General features: G+C 36.6%; 2 protein-coding genes across 3 annotated transcripts in view; one reads left to right on the top strand and one right to left on the bottom strand.

Moving 5' to 3' along the window:
- prpf18 (PRP18 pre-mRNA processing factor 18 homolog (yeast)) overlaps positions 1–3,394 on the bottom strand; it is a 6,479-nt gene extending 3,085 nt beyond the window's left edge. The window contains exons 1-5 of one of the 2 annotated variants that reach the window (XM_056478916.1): positions 3,227–3,394; positions 3,058–3,135; positions 824–850; positions 100–204; positions 1–23 (exon numbers count right to left, since the gene is read on the bottom strand). The exon at positions 1–23 is cut by the window's left edge and continues 91 nt beyond it. In XM_056478916.1, coding sequence (XP_056334891.1) covers positions 1–23; positions 100–204; positions 824–850; positions 3,058–3,135; positions 3,227–3,292 — 299 coding nt within the window. In that variant the 5' untranslated portion in view covers positions 3,293–3,394. The remainder of the gene's footprint in view (positions 24–99; positions 205–823; positions 851–3,057; positions 3,136–3,226) is intronic. The other variant, XM_056478917.1, reaches the window with a different exon arrangement.
- Positions 3,395–6,509: 3,115 nt separating this feature from the next.
- Positions 6,510–24,333, top strand: bend7 (BEN domain containing 7). The gene is made up of 10 exons (XM_056478562.1): positions 6,510–6,777; positions 11,735–11,809; positions 11,880–12,155; positions 14,738–14,869; positions 17,345–17,628; positions 19,164–19,389; positions 20,933–21,046; positions 21,232–21,273; positions 23,500–23,538; positions 23,618–24,333. The coding sequence occupies exons 1-10, from the start codon at positions 6,714–6,716 to the stop codon at positions 23,665–23,667; spliced, it is 1,302 nt and encodes a 433-aa protein (XP_056334537.1). The 5' UTR covers positions 6,510–6,713; the 3' UTR covers positions 23,668–24,333.
- The last annotated feature ends 2,840 nt before the right edge of the window (positions 24,334–27,173 follow it).

Here is a 27,173-nt window from a genome sequence, read left to right as displayed (position 1 = left end):
CGTTCCCTCAGACGTCTGATCACCTGCACGCAGCCAAACATTCATTATTCCTCAAAAAAACATCCATGTCACATCAGGTGAGCTGATTGGCCGACCAACCTCCTGTCGAGATAGCGTCATTGGCAGCTTCTCCTCCGTGAGCTCTAGTTCTAACACCGGATTGGCTGATGTAGAAGGAGGCGCCTCCTCGTCGGGTTTGTCCATCTTTAAATAAAAAAATATGTATACATGTGAATATATTAATAGCGGTCTTCAATTTTTTAATGATGGCAAAACGTAATTGCGAGATTAAGGGCTGCTTGCAAAATCATAAATGTATCAATAACCGGAAAATATAATTGGTCCTATAATCATGCATATTTAAAATGTGATCAAATCCTCGTCTAACCTTAGAAAGTGTGCACAACATCTTCTAAAATGCAACAGGTGATCAAACAGCTTGTAATCGCATGTATATCTCTTGCCATAATGAACCTGTGGGCCATGCTCTGATATTTAAAGCTGTATCCAAACACCGATTTCAATTGAACAGAACATGCATGCAAGGCACTGGTAAATCAAAACTGATCAAGGAAGCTAAAACAAAAAAGAGCATTGCACAAATGAGACAGCAGGCAAAGAATCTGCTCCTCTGTCACATAACGCCACTGATTGGACTGTGATCACTGTATTTGCGGCTGGGCTGATCATTGGGATGGCGCTGCCTCCAGCTTTGTGCAACACTGGGAGCAAAGGCAATTAAACACACAAATCTTCTTTATTCATGCCGTAACCCAGTCAAACATCTGTCTGGCAGCATGCATTCTGTCTGCCTGAGCCCTACCTGTCTCACAGGCTGCTCATTAGAAACCTACACTCAGAACAAACACACACACACAGCAGGAAAGAGAAAATGAGAAGAGATACACAGTCCACTGAAGACACTGCTCCGGGTGGAGAAAAGAACTAGAGAGAAAGAGCTTTTCAGGTGAACGCATGAGTATGAGATGAAAGACATATTTTAATAGGACAGTTTATTTACTATGATCTTCTATGTGAAGCTGCTTTGACACAATCTACATTGTAAAAGCGCTATACAAATAAAGGTGAATTGAAAAAAATTTATTGAATATTTCTTTTAAAGCGATGAATGACTGACAATTAAGTATGTGGATCCTATACGTAGTTTGTGTGTGTTCACAATTGACACTTCTGGTTCGATCTAAAGAGGTCATGAACTGAGATGCAAAATTCCCTTTCTCTTTTGAGACGTACGAGTATCATTGAAACACACTGTTTCAGAACTCAACAGTGTGGTTCCTCTAAATTCAGCTTCCATTGAATGCGGCCTGACAAAACCACAGGTGCTGGAATGTTCTATGTAATGTGGTGGGTAAGTCCTGCCTCCTTTGAAGATTGAGGCCCACTTCTACTACACTGACTATTTAGATCTGTTAATATACAATTTATATATTTATAGTCTACAATTGGCCACGCCCATTCAAACAGTGTTTTGATGAGTCAAAAATAGTGCACAAAACTGTCAAGTACTAATTTTTTAACTAATAATCTTGATCACATTATACACTCAGCGGTCACTTTATTAGGTACACCTGTCCAACTGCTCGTTAACGCAAATTTCTAATCAGCAACTCCAGCATTTAGGCATGTAGACATGGTCAGGACAATCTGCTGCAGTTCAAATCGAGCATCAGAATCAGGAAGAAAGATGATTTAAGTGACTTCGAAAGTGGCATTGTTGTTGGTGCTAGAAGGGCTGGTCTGAGTATTTAAGAAACTGCTGATCTACTGGGTTTTTGCTGCACAACCATCTCTGGTAGGGTCAGAATTTGGTGTCAACAGCATGGATCCATCCTGCCTGTATCAATAGTACAGGCTGGTGGTGTAATGGTGTGGAGGGATATTTTCTTGGCACACTTTGGGCCCATTAGTACCAATTGAGCATTGTGTCAACGCCACAGCCTACCTGAGTGTTGTTGCTGACCATGTCCATCCTTTTATGACCAGTGTACCCATCTTCTGATGGCTACTTCCAGCAGGATAACACACCATGTCATACAGCGCAAATCATCTCAGACTAGTTTCTTGAACATGACGATGAATTCACTGTACTCAAATGGCCTCCACAGTCACCAGATCTTATTCCAATAGAGCACCTTTGGGATGTGGTGGAGCAGAAGATTTACATCATGGATGTGCAGCAACTACATGATGCTCTCATGTCAATATGGAGCAAAATCTCAGAGAACTATTTCCAGTACTTTGTTGAATCTATGGCACGAAGGATTAAAGCAGTTCTGAAGGCAAAAGGGGGTCCAAACCGGTACTAGTAAGGTGTACCTAATAAAGTGGCCGGTAAGTGTAAGTGGACCCCAGAAAATAGTACAAACAAATATTTACAAAAAAAAAAGCTCTTTAAGTGTTGTTTTGGCACTAAACTCTTCAAGAATTCCCAGTAGCTAATAGTCACATGTATGCAGATAAAGCGAGAGTTTAGCCAGCACAGAGTTGTCCTGGAAGTTTGATAAATTACATTCCGAAAAAAGTGTTTTTTTTCTTCTTCTTTATTTATATCAGAACTAAACACAACTTTTTATTTACATATTTAGTCCAGATGAAACAAACTAAGACACAAAAATGTGCGTCACATCCTAATACTGGCGAAAATGTACAGAAAAATGAAGAATACCAAAAAATAAAATAATAAATGATTAAAAAAGTATGAACAAATAAATGTTATACATTGATTATTAATACTGATTATAAATAATATATTAATACAATACAAAAAAATAGGAACTAAATTATAAAATAAAAGAACACAAAACCTTACATTTGTAAGTTGCTGTGAATAAGAGAATCTGCTAACGACACTGAAAGCTAACTAATAGAAACTAAATGTTTGACAAAAGCTAATTTACATACAATTAGTGTTTCTCTGTATGAATTGGGCATTTAAACTCAAATGAAAATGTATAGTTTCAACTTTCATGATGATCAAATGTTGTGGTCCAGATAAAAGATGGAAGTAACTGAATGTGAATAAAGTATTTGTACCTTGTATCCACATCTCCTGTAATAATCCTCCTCTTCTTTGCGCGCGAGTTCAGCCCGTTTAAAGTATTTCTTTGAGTCCTGAAGAAACAGCACAACAATAAACACAACACGCATAATATATGAAGCATTAAAACAGCTGTAGTAAACACATCTGGCCATCGCTCCTCACATCTATGAGCTCTTTCTCCTCTATGAGCTTTCGTTTCCTCGCAATCTCAGCTTTCAGGATGTCCATGTCTCAAAAGAATAACAAAACACTTAGGACTGTGTCAGAAAATGTGCCACTTTTACATAAACATACAACGGGAAGAAGTACAAACGACGCTTCCGTTTACTGTTTCTCTTTCTCTCTAGTCGAGTCGGTGGCTGGAGGTCATTGTGTGTCATTACTGCCATCTAGTGGAAAAGTGTGAGACTGATGCTGGACAATCTATTGGTTCAGTCAGGGTATGAGAGTATTCGCAGACCCCCTGAAAGAAAGAAGGTTTGTATGCAATATGTGGAGAAGCAGATTCTACATTTCATATATTCAATTTATTAGTCTTCATAGTTTATATATTAATGTAAATAGTCTTATTATCAGATACATATTGTACATATTTGTATTTTATATGGGTGGCACGGTGGCTCAGTGGTTAGCACTCTTGCCTTACAGCAAGAAGGTCACTGGTTCGAGTACAGGCTGGGTCAGTGGCGTGGGTTTTCTCCGGGTGCTTCGGTTTCCCCAACATTCTATAGACTATGGACTGCGCTATAGGTGAATTTGATGAACTTAATTGGCTGTAATGTATGAGTATGTGTGTGAATGACTGGTGTTTCCCAATACTGGGTTGGCTGAAAGGGCATCCGCTTTGTAAAACATATCCTGGAATAGTTGGTGGTTCATTCCGCTGTGACAGCCCCTGATAAATAAGAGACTAAGCTGAAGGAAAAATAATGAATTTGTATTTTAGTTTTTTATTTTATTGTGTGTGTGTGTGTGTGTGTGTGTGTGTGTGTGTGTGTGTGTGTGTGTGTGCATAATATTCAACATTATAAAATAAAATACAAATAAACACAATATTCCAATCCTAAACAAACGCTATAAGTAGGTAAACTAAACATCTATTGCTTTAGTGGTTTTATGGTAATATTTAAGGTAAATCCAGAAGCTGCCGTGTTTCGTCGTTGTAAAATAAACCCTAAATATTATTAATTAAATATATATTAAACAAAAAGTTTTATTTAGATTCATACCAATGTAGTATTTTTATTATTATAGAATGTAATATCTTGTAATAAAATGTAAATATTTATATGTATTTAGGAGTTATACGTATAAACACAGTCAAGCCAAAATTATTCATACCTCTGGCAAATTACTTTGACCTGAAATGATGACACAGGCTAAAAATATTAAGACAATGTACAAGATACTCGTTAATTGAATGTGCAGCCATTTGGCCTATTATTAGATATAAAATAAAGAATGTAATTTCCTGATAAACGGTAATAATGTATTTGATAGAAATGTAAGAACAAAGACTTAAGGCAATCTTTAATGAGTTATTCCAAGAGGGACATTTTATTGGAATTCTTTATGATGGGAGGTTAACTGGAGAAAAGCATAGCATGCAAATCTTGCATTTCAAACAAATAAGAGAAATTAGTTAAAAGATTTGACACAAAATAAACTCAGCCTACTTGTTGCTCTCTAAGTTTTCCGATATTGAGAAAGATTGTTTCTTTTGTAGAAACAGTGAGGAATCCTCATTTGTTGATTGTCAGAGTGTGCAATCATTTTGGTAAGACTGTTCTACATATTCTGCTGAAATTAACATGTTGATAACATTGAATGCAATAGAAATGATTTGATATTTTGAAAATGACGATAAAAACATGAAGAATTTTCTTAATTTAATTATTTTAAATGGTAATAATTTTAAATTCCCCCTTTTTCTTTTAATGAAGTTTCTCAAAGCTGTGAAAAATGTAAAAGCTTTATCTATTGTACGTTATATTATAATTCTGTATTGGGCATCTTGTGAATATCCTTTTACCCCTTTATATCTGAATTTCAATTATCTTTGGAATTTTTGTCTGTTTTTCCTGTAACTAATTTACTAATGCACAATAAAAATAAAAAAACGAATGCAAAAAAAAAAAAAGAAAGAAAGAAAGAGAGAGGCATCATTGTGGGGGAAATATACTTATTACTCAGCTTTTAGTTAGTTAGTTAGTTAGTTAGTTAACTTTATTTATCCCTGTAGGGAGATTTTATTTGCAGCATGTATTCACAAAGACATCTGACATTTCACATTTGGCATTTATATAAATAAAGAAATCATTTAAAAACGTAAAGCACCATGGTACCCCTACTCTAATTAAATATCCAGTCTACTGGCCATCAACTGCTACTGAGAGAGGAGGAATTTAACTTAATTGCTTGAGGTATAAATGATAATTTTGTCCTATTTCTTACACATCTGGGAACAGAATATCCATGACTTGATGGTGACAATTTGAAGGTGTATGAGAAAGGATGTTTCTCATCATTGATAATCATGATAGCCTTATTTAATACTCTTTCTTTGTGCTCTTTAGTTTTATTCCCAACAACTTACTGGCTGTTGTTACCACCTTCCCCAATGACCTCTTCTGGGCCTCAAAAGCATGTGCATACCAACAGATCACACAAAATGTTGCAATACTTTCGATAAAAGTACTATAAAACATGATTAACAATGTGTTGTCAACATTAAAGGACAATCATTTATTTACATTTGAACAAAAACTTTAATTAAACATTTGCCAGGGGTAGCCTATAAGTAATTTCGGGCTTGACTATACAGTAGTCCAGTGTTTCCCAACCCTATTCCTGAAGGCACACCAACAGTACACATTTTCAATCTCTCCCTATTCAAATACACCTGAATCAAATCATCAGAACATTAGAAGAGACTTGAAAACCTGAAATGAATGGTTCAGATAAGGGAGACATCCAAAAGATGTACTGTTGGTGTGCGTTCAGGAACAGGGTTGGGAAACACTGGAGTAGTCAATATTGACATTTTATTAGCCTTGCTTGTTAATTAAAAAACAATTGTTCACCACATTCTAAGTGATTTTAGTACATTTTTAGTTGTCATGTTTTTAATTGATCCGATTGAATCTTATAGATTGTTTTTAATGATCATTTCACCTAACTTTCCCTTTCTCAGTTAACTTGACTCTTTTTTTCAAGGCTTTGTGAAAGAAGCCACAGACTGACAAAACTGACAGGAAAGTTTCTTCCCCGCTCGACAACAGAACGCCAGTGAGTTCTCCTCCTCAGTGTAAATCTGGACCCTCATATTTTGCACCCCACAAATATTAGCGACCATCAGGTGGCGCAAAGGAATAGACGAGACGAATCCTGAAAGAATTAAGAGGTTTATTTATTTACATCATAAACGAGCAGCCCCGCAGGAGAATGCAAACGCGTGCTGTCCATCCTCCTCCTCCTCCTCACCATCACCACCATCATCATCATCAGTCCAGAGAGACGAGCGATTATTATTATTAACGCTCAGGTTCGCTTCACTCATCTGCTGGACTTAATGAGTTTGTCAGTGATTAAAGAGCCTGTGTGCTGATGAAGCGGGCTGGATCTGCCTCTTCACCGCTCTGCCCTTAAAATGGAGTTTGTGGAGAGGAAGAGGAGCAGGAAATCTCAGAGCTTTAAACTGGTGAATGATGCAGGTAAGCGGACATGACAGCAGACAATAGAGCACATCGCCGGCGTTACGTCAGCACTCTGGAATGCACCTGTGCTTCAGTCTATCATCGTTCGCTCATTGTCCTGCTCACATCATCATCCATGACAGACGCGGCGTCTTTCTCTCTTTTTTCTTTCGTCATGTTTAATGTTAGCAGCGTTTACATTATTATTATTATCAATATTGTCTTCTAATGCGTTTAGTCTGTCCACGCGCTCTTGTTGAAGTGTGATGGAAAGCTCTGTTTGCTGCGTGAATGCGATGGTGCTGGCGATCTTCACAGTCACGCAGCCTACAGGTGGTCCTGCAGCATCACTTCATCACATCTGCACCGCTCATACGTCACCAATACAGCTGCTGCGCTGAGTGACATCACAGCAAGATTTTGATTTTAAAAAATGTGACAACAGACAAATCAGACGATTGCTCCATTACTCTGTATATAATGTAAATAACCTCCTGAAGATGTAAATTTTTCTGGACCAATTTTTCTGACCGCAGTCAATGGAAGAGAACATGGTTATTACCTGAACAATTCAGAATGTCCAACAAAATAAGAGAGACACATTTTAATATTCTGCATAATGTATATCCTACAAATTCCCAAATTGCTAATTATTTTTTAATATATCTAATTTGTGTACTTTCTGCAAGATACACAAAGAGATTTTATTTCACTTATTCTATAGTTGTACTTGCGTTAAGCCTCTTTGGAATAACTTTATTTTCTATTTATCATCCTTATTTAAATATGATTTAAATTTGTCTATAAAGACATATTTCTGTATTTCTCAGCTAATGATCATGCTTTCGATCTTATTGTTAATTTTTTGTGTTACACTAAATGTTTTATACACAAAAATAAGTTCCTGAAGGCAATACCAAGATTTACAGAGCACCTAGGTTAGCCCTTTTTTCAGATTTAATATAAGTGTTTTGCGTCTCCAGAATGCTTCTGTAAAGTTTCAACTCAAAACACCCATCATATTTTTCATTATACCTTTTTCAAGATTCTATTTGATACATTTTTTCACTAGGGGGCTGTTTTGTCGTACTGCGCCTTTAAGGCTAGTCCTCCCCACCCACCGTTTCTACGTGCCTTTCTGCGTGCCTTAATCTCCTCCCTCGGCTGCGTCAGACAACAGACAGACTTAAAGGAAGCAGATCTCACGTAGCGTTTGTGAGAAATACTACAGTAAGAACTTTACCAATGAGTTTTTGTTGTGCAGTTGCATCGATGAGTCACACAATGTTTACGCGCGCACACGCACACACAGATACACACGCACACACAGGCACACACACACACCGCAGCAGACACCCACACAGAGACAGAGAGCGTGCCGCATTTAGCTTTACACTCTTTTTGCACGCAAATGTGACAGGATACAGGTTAATCTCCACTGCTGTATGGATATCTGTTATGTTAATGTACAAAATAAACCTGATTTAACGCCCACAAACCGGGATTGAAGCGTCTTCCTTTATAATTGTTCTGACATGCGGCTGTGCTGATGAAGTAAAGCTGAAGTAAATCGCTGTAATTCATTACACACATGCACTGTTTTAAAACATTTTAAACTTGTTGTAAAACTCACTCTTGATCACATTTGATGATGATTGATGATCCTAGCGAGCTGAACAGACCTTTTATTCCCGGTTGTTTTGCGCACGTCTGGTCTTGTCGATATGATTATACATGTGACTACCGGGACATGTTAATACGCGCAGCTGTCAATCAATTCGGTGGGCGGGGGGGCCGCACTCCTATGTAAAGTTGCGGTCGGTCTGAAAACCGCTCCAATTGGTCCACCGTTTTTATGTTGCTAAATTGAAAAAAAAGGACTGGGTGTGTTTATATCACCCCAATATGACGGTCTATACACCACACATGCACATATGTCTGTCCAAACAGCTTGAAAAGTAGATTTTTCACCATAGTTGCCCTTTAATACTTTCTTTGCTGAAATTTCATTCAATATTGAATTTCCTGAGCTTTTTAATATTTCTTAAAGCTAATGATAATCTTTTTTCTTAATGATTGAGGTTTTGTAAAGTTTGTTTTGTGTTTATTTTTCTTCTTTCTTAATTTTTTTATTATTGTATTTTTTCTTTAATGCAGTGATGTTATTATTCTTGTATTCAATAAAATATAAAATAAAAAAGACATCACAGCAAGAGTCGAGCGGCGTACATATAAAGCTGTTTAAGACCATTTAGTTGTTTGTTTAATTATTATACTCAACTCATACAAACTGGTTTTCATTTAAGATGTAGGACAAAATATGACATGTGCAGTATTTAATGTTGGACTGGTTAAAATGCTGAAAGTCCCACGTTCTGCTGGTTATCTTGTCGTTGTGTTTAATGTCGTACAAAACTCTGTTATTTACTCATGTATAACTGATTATGTAAATACTTTTATTTAATTTTTTTCCATATGCTTTAACGTTTTTCTTCTGACATAAACTCAGTTGTATCATGATACTCATACCTGATGATTTCGCTGTTTAAAGAAGAAAAAAATAACCTTTAAGCAGATCATTTGAAGTGATTTAATATGGATTTTACACCATTCGTCTGGAGAAATGAAAAAACAAAAACTACTGCTAATGCTATTAATAATAATAACTAGATATGTATGTTTTCTGAAGTAAATGCGAGTGGTGTTTGTTGCTGGGTTGTTCTGAGCAGTTGTTAGGTGGTTGCTAAGGTGTTCTGAGAGATTGCTAGGCGGTTGCTTAGTGATTGTTATAGTTTGAGTGGCTGCTAGGGGGTTGCGACGCTGATGCTAAGATGTTCTGAGATGTTACTAGCCTAGGTAGTTGCTAGGGCATTCTAAGTGGTTGCTAGGCAGTTGCTAAGTAAATAATGTTGTTTATATAGTGCATTTATCGTGTATGGCCATACACTCAAAGTGCTTCACAGTCATGAGGGGGGTCTCTCCACATCACCACCAGTGTGCAGCATCCACTTGGATGATGCGACAGCAGCCACAGGACAACGGCTCCAGTGTACTCACCACACACCAGCTATAGGTAAAGTGGAGAGACAGATAGAGCCAATTCGGTTGATGGGGATGATTGGGAGGCCATGATGGGTAAGGGGTGATGGAGGGAATTTGGCCAGGACACCTGGATTATACCTCTACTCTTAATGAGAAGTGCCATTAGATTTTTTATGACCACACACAGAAAGTCAGGACCTCCATTTTTAAACATCCCATTCAAAAGATGGCGCTCACTGACAGTATGGTGTCCTCATCACTATGCTGGGGCATTAGGACTTACCGCAGGTTGATCGCCCCTGCTGGCCTCTCTAACACCACTTCCAACAGCCACCTGGTTTTCCCATGTGTCTCCCATCCTGGTACTGACCAGGCTCACCCCTGCTTGGCTTCAGTGAGTAACCGGTCTTGGGCTGGTTTCTTCCCCACTCGACAACAGAATGCCAGTGAGTTCTTCTCCTCAGTGTAAATCTGGACCCTCATATTTTGCACCCCACAAATATTAGCGACCATCAGGTTGCGCAAAGGAATAGACGAGACAAATCCTGAAAGAATTAAGAGGGTTTATTTATTTACATCATAAACGAGCAGGAGAATGCAAACACATGCTGTCCATCCTCCTCCTCACCATCATCATCATCAGTCCATAGAGACAAGCGATTATTATTATTAACGCTCAGGTTCGCTTCACTCATCTGCTGGACTTAATGAGTCTGAGAAGTGCCATATGAATTTTAATGACCACACACAGACAGTCAGGACTTTCATTTTTTAATGTCCCATTTGAAAGATGGCACTCACTGATAGTATTGTTTCTCCATCACTATACTGGGGCATTAGGACTCACTGCAGGTTGAATGCCCCCTGCTGGCCTCACTAACACCACTTCTAACAGCAACATGGTTTTCCCATGTGTCTCCCATCCTGGTACTGACCCGGCTCAGCCCTGCTTAGCTTCATTGAGAAACCAGTCTTGGGCTGCAGGGTGATTTGGCTAGGGGGGTTCTGGGTGGTTGCTAGGTAGTTGCTAATCATCATCACTGAAAATAACTGTATATGCATCCAGAAAAATGAATTGTTGATTTAAAAATATATTGTATTTTATTATATTAATGTCATATATATATATATATATATATATATATATATATATATATATATATATATATATATATATATATATGTATATTTGTTATGTATTTCTCAGGACTCCTAACAAAATCTTTAACATTTTCATGGGAATTTAGTAAATAAATATTTTTGCAGTCACTTCTAAATAGATCATATAATTTTAAACATATATTTGGCGGTTCATTCCGCTGTGGTAACCCCTGATTAATAAAGAGACTAAGCCGAAAAAGAAAATGAATGAATGGCATTGACATGATATTGAAATTACATGATAGATAGATAGATAGATAGATAGATAGATAGATAGATAGATAGATAGATAGATAGATAGATAGATAGATAGATAGATAGATAGATAGAGACAGACAGACAGACAGACAGACAGACAGACAGACAGACAGACAGACAGACAGACAGACAGACAGACAGACAGATAGATAGATAGATAGATAGATAGATAGATAGATAGATAGATAGATAGATAGATAGATAGATAGATGAATAGATAGACAGACAGACAGATAGATAGATAGATAGATAGATAGATAGATAGATAGATAGATAGAGATAGATAGATAGATAGATAGATAGATAGATAGATAGATAGATAGATAGATAGATAGATAGATAGATAGATAGATAGATAGATAGATAGATAGATAGATAGATAGACGGACGGACGGACGGACGGATGGATAGATGGATATATTTTCTCTGATGAATAAAAGTCTTAATATTGTATTTATACAGTAAATGAAACATTGTTATGACCTATATTGATGTCAGACTGTGATTGGTTCAGATTTTAGTCATGAACTGGATGACGTGGAGGAGAATGATGCTGAAGCAGAAGCTCTGGATGCTGCAGAGAGTGAAGGTAGTTATAATTCTCCATCATGTATTATACCCCGGTAATATAGGCTCTGTATAATAACTGTGTCTCTCAGTCTGGTTAGGAGATGAAGGGATGGAGATCAAGAAACAGATAACCGGTATGATGCGCTTGCTGAGTGATAAGACAGGACGAGTGTACCAGCGAGTGGGACGAGAGGGAGAGACCCTCAAACAGGAGCCCCAAGAGGAGGCCCTCGGACAGCTTGGGACACAGAGCTCGACTCCTGAACATCTGCAGTACAGCTGGAGCTCAGTCCTGCCTTTCCCTCACAGTCAGTACAGCACTCGCTCCAAAACACAGAGGATGCTCAACCACTGCAAAACTAATGGTGAGTCTTAAAGACCAGAGGTGTGTTCAGACCTGTCCTGTAGTTCAGCTCCAAACCCAATTAAACACACCCAAACTGCTGAGACTTCCAGTAATGTATGCTGGAGCTGGTTGCTGTTGAATTCTCACTTTGGCCCTCCAGGAAAACGATTGGACACAGTAGTGATTGCTCATAAATCATCCCTTCTGTAGTTTAAGCATTTAGGACATTATTAATATTATAATTAATTGTTTGTTATTATAGAATTAGATAATTTTTTTGTTAGTTTTTTTCTTTTTTACATATATTTTTAGTGGGCGACGCAGTGGCGCAGTAGGTAGTGCTGTCGCCTCACAGCAAGAATGTCACTGGTTCAAGCCTCGGCTGGGTCAGTTGGCATTTCTGTGTGGAGTTTGCATGTTCTCTCTGCGTTCGTGTGGGTTTCCTCCGGGTGCTCCGGTTTCCCCCACAAGTCCAAAGACATGCGGTACAGGTGAATTGGGTAGGCTAAATTGAGAGTAGTGAATGAGTATGTGTGTGGATGTTTCCCAAAAATGGGTTGTGGCTGGAATGGCATCCGCTGTGTAAAAACGTGCTGGATAAGTTGGTGGTTCATTCCGCTGTGGTGACCCTGTATTAATAAACGAACTAACCTGAAAAGAAAGTGAATAAATAAATATTTTTAGTGATTTAATTTTAGAAAATGTTGTTTTTTGCTGTTTTTCAATGAGTTTTTTTCTGTTTAATTAATTTATGTCTTTACTTTGGTCATTTTCAGTTTTAGCAATGCTTGCACTTCCACATAAACTAAACCAAAATTGCAAATGTTGCCTTGGCAAATAACTAAAATACTGAAAGAGTCCGTTTTCAAGCAAATATTACTTTCAATGACAAGCAAGTCGCAAAACGTTCAATAACAAAACTTGATGCAGTTTTTTGGTTTATTACTCTATTATTAAGTAATATAATAATGAAAGAATGATTTATTAATTAATTAATTAAATAATAAATATCATTTATTATAGAATTTATTCATGTTTATACATATTCAAATATTTATTCAATCATTCATTTTCTTTTCGGCTTAGTCCCTTTATTAATCAGGGGTTGCCACAGGAAAATGAACCACCAACTTATCCAGCACATGTTTTATGCAGTGGATGCCCTTCCAGCTGCAACCCATCACTGGGAAACATCCATACACACTCATTCACACACATACACTGTGGGTAATTTAGCCTACCCAATTCACCTGTACCGCATGTCTTTGGACTTGTGGGGGAAACCGGAGCACCTGGAGAAAACCCACGTGAACATGGGGAGAACATGCAAAATCCACACAGAAATGCCAGCTGACCCAGCCGAGGCTCGTACCAGGAACCTTCTTGCTGTGAGGCGACAGCACTACCTACTGCGCCACTGCGTCGCCAAATTTATTTTTATTTTTAAATTTTTTTAAACATTTATTTAAAGATTTACAATGACAGAACAGTGGTGTAGGTGTCTCATGTCATCATTTACAATAATATAGCCATCTATTATACAATCATCCATCGGCTAGTAATTCAAGTCCTTTGTGAAGGGTCAAATTAACAAAAAATAAATGAATTTAAATAAAATAAAAATAGTCTTTCAAGATACATTCTCCAAAAACTCCCATAGAGGATTCCAGATATGCCAGAAATCATCAGATTTCTGACGCAAGTCGTAAGTCAGTTTTTCCAAGGGTAAGAAAATGGCAATCTGATTGGCCACATATTGACCGAAGTAATGATAGGGGAGGACCAACAAAAGAATACATTTTCTTGCAAGATATGTACAAAAGTGTAACAGATTCTAGTCCATGGCTAAGATGTAGAGCAGTTTTACAATTCAGAAGATACATAGCTGGAGATAGGGGAAAAGGTTTACCTGTAATCCTCTGAACTAATTTGTGGATTTCTTTCCAGTATGTCTTAATCATGTCACAGTCCCACAATACATGCATCACAGTACCAACATTGGATTTGCACTTAAAACAACATTGAGAAACATTAGGGAATATCTTATTTAGATGAACTGGCGTTAAATAAGTTCTATAAAAGAATTTTACATTTTGCTCATGGTTTGATATTGTGGCACCTTTGAAACATATACCAGAACAGACCGAAAGCCATTCTTCTTCACTAAAATGTTTTTATTTTCTCTTGTTTTTGTCATTTAATTTTAGTTGTGTGTGTGTTTAGTTTTGGTACTGCAAATTATACTACATAAAAATCACCTTGCTATTTTGCTTCATATGATTTTTAAGCTCAATGAAGCCTTGCTTTTCTAAGCGACTTCCTAGGAATACAGTAAGAAATTACTTGAACCTTCTTTCCAGGGGAAGTTGTATTACGTGACGATGAGCTGCAGAGACATATATTGTCTGACACATGTCTAGACAGCTCTGGATAACACAGCAAACACGTAACGTCTTCCTTCAGTACACAATAAATGGCACAAAACCTCCCTCACAGTCAGCCTGAGCCACACACACACACACAGACACCGGAGTCAGACGTGCTTGGAGCCGCCGGGTGTCAGACATCGCCACTGATGCTGCATGTGTGTTTGTGATTCAGACATGGCCTTGCCCCCCGCGCCTGCTGCCATGGCAACAGAGCCCAGCTGCTGTATGTGCAACTGCAAGAGCACCCTGAAGGCCATTCTGCTGGAGCTGCGCACCATGAGGAAACTACTCCAAACTCATAGAGGTAAAACACACTCAATCATGTGCTGTCAGACTGACCAGGCAAGCCCTTTAGGATCCTGCAGTTTTGCGATCGCAGAGATTAAAGCAAATATCACAAGATTTTGACCAGCCTTAGATGGATCATCCCAGTAGGATCATCAACGACATCAAAAAACAGATCAAAAACAGGAAGAAAATGCTAATCGATTTGATGTCAAAACCTTGACATCTATTTGACATCCACACATTGATGCTCAGTTGACCACTAAAATAACGACACAAAAAGAATTATAACATAAGAAAAGTTTTACTCATTTAAAAGCTTCAATTACAAATCACAAATCATCAATGACATCAAAAACAGATCAAAAACACTTAAAAATGTTAATCGATTTGATGTCAAAGCTTTGACGTCTAATTGACATCCACACATTGATGCTCGTTTGACCACTAAAATAAGGACACAAAAAGAATTATAAAGGAAGGGTTTTATTGATCTTAAAGCTTCAATTACAAATCATCAACGACATCAAAAAACTGATTAAAAACACTTAAAAATGTTAATCGATTTGATGTCAAAACCTTGATGCCTATTTGACATCCACTCATTGAAGCTCATTTGACCACTAAAATTTTGACTCAAAAAGAATTATAACAAAAGAAAAGTTTTATTCGTTTTAAAAGCTTCAATTACAAATCACAAATCATCAATAACATCAAAAATAGATCAAAAACACGTAAAATTGTTAATCGATTTGATGTCAAAACCTTGATGTCTAATTGACATCCACACATTGATGCTCGTTTGACCACTAAAGTAATGACACAAAAAGAATTATAAAGGAAAGGTTTTATTGATCTGAAAGCTTCAATTACAAATCATCAACGACATCAAAAAACAGATCAAAAACACTTAAAAATGCTAATCGATTTGATGTCAAAACCTTGATGCCTATTTGACATCCACACATTGAAGCTCATTTGACCACCAAAATTTTGACACAAAAAGTATTATAACATAAGAAAAGTTTTATAGACCTGAAACCTTCAATTCCAAATCATCAATGACATCAAAAAACAAATCAAAAACACTTAAAAATGTTAATCGATTTGATGTCAAAACCTTGATGTCTAATTGACATCCACACATTGATGTTCGTTTGACCACCAAAATAATAACACAAAAAGAATTATAAAGGAAAGGTTTTATTGATCTGAAAGCTTCAATTACAAATCATCAACGACATCAAAAAACAATTCAAAAACACTTAAAAATGTTATTCGATTTGATGTCAAAACCTTGATGCCTATTTGACATCCACTCATTGAAGCTCATTTGACCACAAAAATTTTGACACAAAAAGAATTATAACAAAAGAAAAGTTTTATTCGTTTTAAAAGCTTCAATTACAAATCACAAATCATCAATAACATCAAAAATAGATCAAAAACACGTAAAATTGTTAATCGATTTGATGTCAAAACCTTGATGTCTATTTGACGTCCACACATTGATGCTCATTTGACCTCTAAAATTTTGACACAAAATTAATTATAACAAAAGAAAAGTTTTATTGATCTGAAAGCTTCAACTACAAATCGCAAATCATCAACAACATCAAAAAACAGATCAAAAACACTTAAAGTTAATCGATTTGATGTCAAAACCTTGATGTCTAATTGACATCCACATATAGATGCTCATTTGACCACCTAAATAATGCAAAAAGAATTATAAAGGAAAGGTTTTATTGATCTTAAAGCTTCAATTACAAATCATCAACGACATCAAAAAACAGATCAAAAACACTTAAAAATGCTAATCGATTTGATGTCAAAACCTTGATGCCTATTTGACATCCACACATTGATGCTCATTTGACCACTAAAATAAGGACATGAAAATAATTATAAAAGAAAAGTTTTATTGATCTGAAAGCTTCACTTTCAAATCAGAAATTGACACTGGATTTTGTATCCTTATAATGCAAATAAACGACCTTGTTGTCTAAATGACATCAAATTGACATCTAAACACAAATCATTTTGACACAAAGTCAGTTGACATCAAATCAATTTGTCATTTTTTACATGTTTTTTGACATGTATTTTCTATATTTGGTTTTGACATCAAGGTGCCCGCTGGGATGTCTTGTGAAGTTATTTCAACTCACATTCAGCCAAAGCCCAATTAAATGAATCATTGTTTCATGAAGTATTTGAACATTTACAGTCCATGTATCACAATATGATATGAATTGTCTTTATGGGGTTAAGATGTAAACAGTGGCTTCTCTGTTTGTTTTTCTCAGAGCCCAAAAAAGAAAAAAAATTGACAAGATTAATAAATGTATATATTTTCACAAACAATATAAGATATGCCTATCATATTGCTCCATATTTTGCAAAAAGCTGCCACAAAATCAGTCATACTAGGCTAGCAAGAATGTGAGTTAAAAAAGGACCCGCGGTATCCTATGCTGTGCTGTGCTCTCAGGGCTCCAGGACAAACAGGGCCCCCACGTCTCGCTTTCCTCATCTCGAACCTCCATCTCCAGGAGGAGGAGCCGAAAGAGGAGGCTGGGTCACAGAGTGGCGCTTTTGGTCACGCCCACTAAGAGAGCCACGCCCCCCTCTCCACCAGCTGATGCTGTGAATGAGTGTGATCAGTCCAGTGAGGACACACCCTCCGCTGTGGCTACATTTATACCAGACCACATTCCTACTGTAAAGACAACTTCCCCTCACTACAGCGTCAGCAGAGGACAAAACAACACTGAGGTGAATCTGAATGCGTGCACTTGCAATTTCTCTGGATTTGCAGTTCATTGTTATTTGTTTTGGGCAAAAGTGAAATTTCTTTTTTGTGTGTATAAAATATCTAGAGATGTTTAAAGTACTAGAGACCCAGACTTGAGTAAAAGTACAAGTGCGCTATCAAAAAAGTGACTTAAGTAGAAGTTGAAGTGCTCTTTAAGCACTATACTTAACTGGAAGTACTAAAGTATTCAACATTTTTGTACTTAAATATTGCAAGTAGTTTATTTTAAAATCAAAAAAATTAAGTTTATTTTAAATTTACTACTCAAATACTGAAAGTAAAAGTACAAGTATTGTGTTATGTAGTTATTAAAGACATCATATTGTTTATTTTAAATATCTTTTTGGGGGCACGTGATTAAGCAGAATAAAAAAAAAACATGGTTTACGATTTATTTTATATATATATATATGATTGGTCAAAAACACCATTCAGCATGACAAAGCCTTTATGATAGCCAGCTAGTTAACGTTAAGTGAACATCGCAGCATGTTATTAACCGTGGGTAGCTAGCATTAGTTAACTTATCTAGCGCTTATGGATAGCTCAAACTGCTGTGTTTTGTGTATTATATTATTTTGAACTTACCTATACCTAAGATATGTTTCTTCAAATTCGACGGTGATTTTTTTGAAGGCCATTATTTCACAATCTTTCGGGAGGCAGAGTATGCACTTCATTCTGTCTGAATTGTCTTTCACTCCGATAAATGCAAACATGGACTCTAAATAGAGCCACAGGTGGTCTTTTTCCTCATCGCCACGAACAGTTGAAAGTGAAGGAGTTGAAGGTGGAATTTCTGGGTTTTCCATGTCCCACCACCAACTTATCCAGCATATGTTTTACACAGCGAATGCCCTTTCAGCTACAACCCAGTACTGGGAAACACCCACACACACTCATTCACACACATACACTACGTCCAATTTAGTTTATCCAAATCACTTCTAGGTTTCACCTATAGCATGGGGGAAACCGGAGCACCCACACAAACATGAGGAGAACATGCAAGCTCCAGACAAAAATGCCAACTGGCCTAGCTGGGACTCGAATCAGCGACCTTCTTGCTGTGAGGCGACAGAGCTAACCTCTTAGCCACCGTGTCGTCCGAACTTGCATAATTCAATTATTATTATTGGCTTGTCAAAGAATATATTCACTCTTGGCAAGTTTTGGCTTTTGGACCAGTTTTGCACTCATCAATTTGGCATCATTTTTATCTCTGAACAGAAAAATAAATATAAAAAAAAGGAATTGGTGAGTGTATAAAGATGGCTTCACATTTGTTTTGTGTTTGATTAGGTTGTATTTTAGCATGTTTGTTGTGTGATTATAATTCTTTCTATGTATCGGACATGATTATAATCTTCCACGTTTGTACCTGATTAAAGGTGAAAGTGTGGAATAATTATGTTGTGTGTGTATGTTTTAATTCCTAAGTGCATGCGTGTGGATTAATTTCTTTTATTAATACCCATCCGTCTGTCTCTCGCAGCCGGAGGTGCAGTTGGCCGAGGATTATGACGTATTTATTCCTAAAGCACAGTTGGACTCAATCTTACTGAACTACACTCGCTCTGGCAGTCTGCTCTTCAGGAAGCTGGTGTGTGCTTTTTTTGATGACACAACGCTGGCAAACTCACTGCCCAACGGCAAGAGGAAGAGAGGACTGAACGACACCAGGAAAGGACTCGATCAGAACATAGTCGGAGCCATTAAAGGTGTGTGGAAATAACTCAACTGGAACGTTATAATGAATTTACACAATAGACATTGAAAACTGTTGTGTACTTACCAAGTCACACTTAAAAATCTTATGAGATATTAAAATATTAAATTGTAAAAAGTAAAATGTCAAATGGGCGACGCAGTGGCGCAGTAGCAAGAAGGTTGCTGGTTCGAGCCTTGGTCAGTTGGCGTTTCTGTGGAGTTTGCATGTTCTCCCTGCGTTCGCATGGGTTTCCTCCGGGTGCTCCGGTTTCCCCCACAATCCAAAGACGTGGTACAGGTGAATTGGGTAGGCTAAATTGTGTGCATGTGTGTATGAATAAGTGTGTATGTGTTTCCCAGTGATGGGTTGCAGCTGGAAGGGCATCCGCTGCATAAAACAAATGCTGGATAAGTTGGTGGTTCATTCCGTTGTGGCGACCCCAGATTGATAAAGGGACTAAGCCTAAAAGAAAATGAATAAATGAATGAAAATGCATAAATTATAATGGAAGTTATTGGCTGACATGCAAATGCATGGAAAACATTTTACAAAAAGACATTTATAAGGCTTTAAGCGATGAAACAGAGGGGAAATGAGTTCAAAATAACACTACACTGATAGTTATTTTGCTCATACACATGTATGATCTTGAGAGACTAAAATAAGAGTTAGACCAAAACAATATCAATATGGTTTACTTCTTATTCATATGAGGTAACAGTACACAATAGTACTCTCTTTGTTTAAGTGTTCCCTTTATATAAATTACAGAGCCCTGTGATTCAAAAAAGATTTTTAAAGAAAAAATAAATAAAATATAACAATGTTGACTTTGTAGATTTTAGCAGCAAAACAACACATTAAAAACAGAAAAATATGCAAAATCAGAAAAACTCCTGGAGATACTGGTCTTTTAGTGTTTATTATTCTGACCTGTACTTATTAAAATCTGAGTAATAAAATTTTTATTATAATAAAAACGTAAAAAAAAAATCCTGACAAATGGGTAAACCCCAGCAGTTTTAAGGATAGTGACAAAGTATACAAATTTTTAAGTATTTAAGTTCAGTAAAGTATTTTAATATGCCATTAGATCTGTTTTATCCCAAATATTCATTTATTTATTTTCCTCCAGCTTAGTCCCTTTATTCATCAGGGGTCGCCACAGCGGAATGAACCGCCAACTTATTCAGCATATGTTTTACACAGCGGATGGCCTTCCAACTGCAACCCAGTTCTGGGAAATATCCTAAATATGAATTACAAAGATTTTCAGTATATAACCTTTTTTTGTACACTGAATGCCATTTTAGTGTGCGTCTTTGGTAAATTAGGGTAAAAATGCATGGTAGTTATTATTTTTTGCTCATAAAAAACAAACAAAATAATGTCACTACAGGGCCCAGTTCAATGTTCATAATCAAAAATGAAAGCTGCATTATACATGCTGGAAAGCACCTTTACTTACTGTATTTGCCCAATCCATAAAATAACAGTTTGTGTGTGTGTGTGTGTGTGTGTGTGTGTGTGTGTGTGTGTATGAATGAATGTAGTGTTCACAGAAAAGTATTGCACTGCCAATGGAATTGAAAAGCTTCCTGGCCCAAGAGATTGGGTGCAGATTCTGCAAGACCAGATTAAACTTGCCCGCCGACGCTTAAAAAGAGGTGAGAACAAGTAGAAAAGTATACAGTATATAGCATAAAACATTAAAAAAGACAGAAAATTTTGTAGCTTTTCTGTTTCTTTGAGACTAATAGTTTAAAATAATTTTTAAAAGTTGATCATTTTAATAGTATTGATTCATTTATCAAATGCTAAGTTTACTTGATTTATTTTTAATGTTTTGTAGCAGAGACCACCTCGGACAGTAGTGATATCCAACACAAAACAGGTACTCAGACACACTGACGCAAACATTAGTGATGGCTGCTTTTGAAGCACTGCTTCATGAAGCTTCGAAACCTGAATCTTTTGTTTCGAATCAGTTCTTATAATACTGGCAAAATCACATGATTCGAGTAAACGGGGCTTCGTTACATCATAACTGTTTCGAAACGTTCTGAAAATGGGTTTTCCTTTGAAGGACGAGTAATAACTGTTTCCTTATTTACAGTTTTAACCCAAAGAATGACCAGTCTGTCAGATGAAGAAGAGTCAGAGATTCAAATAAATAAATAAAGTTTACTGAAGATAGTTTGCAGTTTCACCAGCAGAAGCCAGCTTCAACACTCGCAATGAGTTCCTAGGCTCTGCTTACAATCACAAATCGACATCAATTATACTCCCACATAACGTCATTAACTGCGTCATTCATATAGGTGTTCTAACCTGATTGGTTAAAACACAGATAGACTAGGAAAATTTCCACATGGGTGCGTGCGTACAATTCTGTTAAACAATTAAACTTCAAACATCCAATAGACTGTTTAGAGCTGACTCCAGACCTGTGAAACGGATCCACAATCAAATAGAACACACACACTTAAAGTAAAATCTGTTTCCAAGGCTGAGTGTACTTCCAGCCGTCTTTATCAAAACTGTTTAAAAACTGGTATAATCTACGTTCAGGCAGTTATATCCTTACTACACAAAGTCTATCTTGAATAAAAGTAGAATCACTTTTAAAAAAATTAACCGTAAGAATAGCAAAAACACTTTAGACATTTTATTTAGTATTAACTCATAGAAATAACAATAGAAACAGTTGTTTCCAGTCCTCAGCCCTTCAGTTCCACTCGAGGTCTCTGTGACCTCTGACCTAGTTTGGTGGTTCCTGAAAATAGTTACAAAGGGACAGGCAAATGCACTGAACATTCTTATATTAAGATATGTTTTAACTTTATTCAATAATCGTCTTTAATAAAAATAATGAGAAACAGAATGATGAGAAAAGGATAAACGTTGATCCATGCTGAGACGGATTGGAAGGTAGAAATCGGAATCTATCATACCAATATGTGTTCATTCAGCCTGATCTCATGAGAAAACGTAAGTATTTTACGTTTTGTCAGTTTAGTGGCTAATTCGTACAAATTCGTACGAGTTCATTCATACAAAATTGTACGATTTTAAAAAGGAGGCATGGCACCTAACCCCACCCCTAAACCCAACCGTCATTTGGGGATGAGCAAATTGTACTAAATCGTACAAATTAGATCGTACGAATTCATACGAATTAGCCACTAAATCAAAAAGTTACGAATTGCCGTGAGACTGTGTTGGTTCATTCTGATCGCCCCAGTGGTGAATCACTAAATAGCTTTCATAAATTTCAGATCCCTTTTACGGGTTTGTAGATATTTTAATGATACATTTGTAAAATGAAAAATAATAATATTCAGTAATAGTCTCTTGTAGTCCTGTTTGGCAGAGTCCACATAAAACAAACAGTATAACCCTTGAAAATTGATAAACAAATTCATATTATGCAAATACTTAACATTTTATAAAATTAGATGATAAGCTAAGTGCATTCATAGGTTATACATTAAATAATGTCTGCAGGGTATGTGGAAAAACTCATTTTAATGCATGTTTTGCCTGTTTTAGTTGGTTAGTTTGTATGGTTTTGACCTGTAGGTGTCTCTAGCATGTGGTGTTTTGAACGCTTCGCACAAGCCAATCAATTTTCAAAGCAAAGTTGTTTTGAAAAGCTTAATTCTTCCCATCATTACCAAACCTACACACAGCATGAATGAAAGTGCTTCATACTGGGTTCCATTCTGAAGGGCTCATCCCTATGCCCTAATCCTTTTCGGAGGGTCCCTCTGAAGGGATTATAGCATAGGGGTGAGCTTTTTTAGAATAAGTACAGTGTGTTTCCCCAAACAACTTCCCTGCTCAAAGGACTATGGCCCGAAGTGTCCATCAGTTGTAGTTTTTCAAAATCCTTCATTCCAAAGGGTCCTTCGAAGTGGTCAGTTTTGAGCATTTAAGTTTGGATTGACACTTTTAAATGGCGGCCAGGATTGTGTTCACTTCGAAGTGTGATATGTCACCGTCAGATTGATCAGTGTTGATTCTTTGCAGTACCAAATGGTTTAGCAAACTGATGTTGAAATGCATTGGAATGTTGTTTCTCCTAGTATTGTATCAACCATATCTCGTTATCTTTCAGAAAAAGCTGTTGATAAAGCGGAAACTGTGACACAAAATGGTACTGCATTGCACACCTTATACATCTCGCTCTCCAAATGTGCCATTGTTCTGACGAAACTCTTTCTTCTGTACCGCAGGTGCTGCTTTTGAGAGAACAGAAAGTCTAGTTGCTATGGACACTGCCTGAGACGAGATTGTTTTCAACAAAGTGCAACCTCCGACCCCCACAAAGGAGTCATTTTTAATTATTTTGTCCGTCTAGACTGTAGCATGTATGGAGAGATGTGGCTTTAAAGCACTCGCGGTCAGCTGTGAGATCAGTAGGGCCCCTGCTGGCGTTCCAGACAACTGTAGACACACTTTTGTAACACAGGTACTCATGTTTGATTGTTTTAAAAGTGGGTCATGCAGATGTCACTGAGTGTCTTCTGTGAATATATGGAAGTGTTTGTCGTTTTTCAGCTTCATCCAAATGCTTCGCCAACAAATATCGGCAGAAACGCTGATAAAACATGACTGTGCCTTTAATTCACTCTGCCATGCCAAGCCACAGACTGTGGAAGCTTGTTTCCAATGAAATAAAAATGCAGATTTAATTAGTTTTATTTCACAATTATGGCTTAATTTACAGCAGTTCTGAGAAAAAAAGTGAGAATTGTTTGATATAAATTCATTATTATAAGGAACAAAATTCAAAATTGCATGATGAATAAACTTTTAAAACTACAGGCTCATTGTGAAAACTTACCCCCTTGTACATTTCTGGAGAGCACAAATTATGTAGCCAGAACAATTTATGGCTGCGTATCATCTTAAATGGAACGATATGGGGTGGTATGACACCGCTGCCTACTTCTGTTTCTTTTTGCGCTACCAGCTGACCGCTTACCTCTGTGTGGACAACCTTTCCGGTTTTAAAAGTATGCCCAGTGGCTTGCAGCATATGTTGGTGGACTTGAGATGCAGAGTAGAGTTGACTGTGACGACGGGGTTTGAGTCTGGTGAAGAGCGTTCCAGAAAGCAGGTAGAACAGAAACTAAAAAAATTTAATAAAATAAAGTAAAAAGCAGGGTGAGAATGTGGTGAGATCTGAAAATGTGGTAAAAATCAGGCGGCTGTGATGTCTTTTCTTTTTCTGGATTGCTTTTGAAACACTGTCAGTTGGGTTTAGGGAGGCGGTAAGCGGGTCAATCTGTGCTTTTGAAAACACTATTGGTTGGGTTTAGTGAAGGGAGTGGGTGGGGGGATCAGTCAGTCAGTCAGTTGACAGCGGTCTTTGGTGGATTTATGTGAGGAGAGCAGGCGCAATTGCGAGAGCAATTTGAGATCTGACAAAGCGCACACAGTGGCCTCTGGTGGATTTGTGAAGTCAAAACAAAAAATGTACCTCCTGGGACGTATTTTGTGTTGTCCAGAAATGTATAAAGAATTGCTCAGAATTATGAGATAACGAGTATTGTCAGATATAAGCTCAGAATTATGAGATAACGAGTATTGTCAGATATAAACTCAGAATTATGAGATAACGAGCATTGTCAGATATAAACTCAGAATTATGAGATAACAATTATTGTCAGATATATGCTCAGAATTATGAGATAACGAGTATTGTCAGATATAAACTCAGAATTATGAGATAACAATTATTGTCAGATATATGCTCAGAATTATGAGATAACGAGTATTGTCAGATATAAACTCAGAATTGCAAAATATAAACTCAGAATTATGAGATAACGAGCACTGTCAAATATAAACTCAGAATTATGAGATACCGAGTATTGTCAGATATAAGCTCAGAATTGCAAAATATAAACTCAGAATTATGAGATAACGAGTATTGTCAGATATATGCTCAGAATTATGAGATAACGAGTATTGTCAGATATATGCTCAGAATTATGAGATAACGAGTATTGTCAGATATATGCTCAGAATTATGAGATAACGAGTATTGTCAGATATATGCTCAGAATGATGAGATAACGAGTATTGTCAGATATATGCTCAGAATTATGAGATAACGAGTATTGTCAGATATAAGCTCAGAATTATGAGATAACGAGTATTGTCAGATATATGCTCAAAATTATGTGATAACGAGTATTGTCAGATATATGCTCAGAATTATGAGATAACGAGTATTGTCAGATATAAACTCAGAATTATGAGATAACGAGTATTGTCAGATATATGCTCAGAATGATGAGATAACGAGTATTGTCAGATATATGCTCAGAATTATGAGATAACGAGTATTGTCAGATATAAGCTCAGAATTATGAGATAACGAGTATTGTCAGATATATGCTCAAAATTATGTGATAACGAGTATTGTCAGATATATGCTCAGAATTATGAGATAACGAGTATTGTCAGATATAAACTCAGAATTATGAGATAACGAGTATTGTCAGATATATGCTCAGAATTATGAGATAACGAGTATTGTCAGATATAAGCTCAGAATTGCAAAATATAAACTCAGAATTATGAGACAACAAATTAGAATACTGACAAAAGGCAGAATTATGAATATTATGAGATATGAAAAAATGGTAAATGTATACACATATTTGTGAAAAGATTTGCAGATTTTTCTCAGAATTGCTAGCCTAATCTCAGATTTCCTCCAAAAGTCTCAGGAAATTGTGAGATAAAAATGTACCTTTTGTATTTTTATTTCATTTTTATTTTTATCCTGTGGCAGAAACAAGCTAACATAACAAACTGATGTCATTTCAGAGTTGTGCTGTTAATTATTGACACTTTCTGGTGAAATACATTGCATTTTCTTTTTAAATAGCACTTAATGTCATATTCGCTGCACATAGTCTTACTAATGTGTCGTTGGTTATATAATCTGGCAGACTGGTTATTGTAGACATGTAACTGTTTGACTTCCTGTGTAAGAGGATCTAGTGTGTATTGAATGTGTACAAATGAGTGAATATGAACATCGTCCTGCGTCTGTGTAACAAAGGGTTTTACCTCACAGTGAAAAGCTTGAAAAACAATTCATGTTAATATCCGGGTTAAATACAAGTTAAGCTGTTTGGACAGCATCCGTGGCTCATTCTCAGTTTGTAAAAGCAATTCCAAAATGGCGCACACACAAACAAAATGTGCTTACGTTGTACACTTTTACCATAGACTTCCATTGTAAGTGCATATCTGTTAACTCAGACTGATGTTTGCTTTAATGAATTTAGATATGACTCAAGTATTAAATCTACCACATCTGGTTGAAAGAGAGCTTACTGAGGAATATTCCTTTAAGATCAGATGTTATATCTGGATATTAAGCATATAAGGATATGATTAGCGGAAAGTTGTTTGGTCTGAGACGTCAAATAAATAATATGGCTGTGTCTTAAATGGTTGATCTAAATCTATTTGTGATCATTATTTTTTATGCATCAAATGTTGGTATTTATTACATTAATTACCTCATTATTACTTGTTTTACATGCTTAATTGAACTAGAACTTATTTAGTTTTTCATCAGAACAATGTAACTGACACCATTATAAAAATGTTATTTGTTTTCGGGATTTTAATGAATAGTTCTAAATGAAACCTTCTCAATAACATCACACAGATTTCTATGACAGAGATATGAACTGTATTAATAACATACTTCAATATACAGTCAACTTTCCATATGTAAATAGTCAAGAAGTGTTTATTTTG

This window comes from Danio aesculapii, chromosome 18 (assembly GCF_903798145.1).
Source record: "Danio aesculapii chromosome 18, fDanAes4.1, whole genome shotgun sequence".
Lineage (NCBI taxonomy): Eukaryota > Metazoa > Chordata > Actinopteri > Cypriniformes > Danionidae > Danio > Danio aesculapii.
Note: the sequence above shows the minus strand (reverse complement) of the source record. Positions and strands in the feature narration are given on the sequence as shown.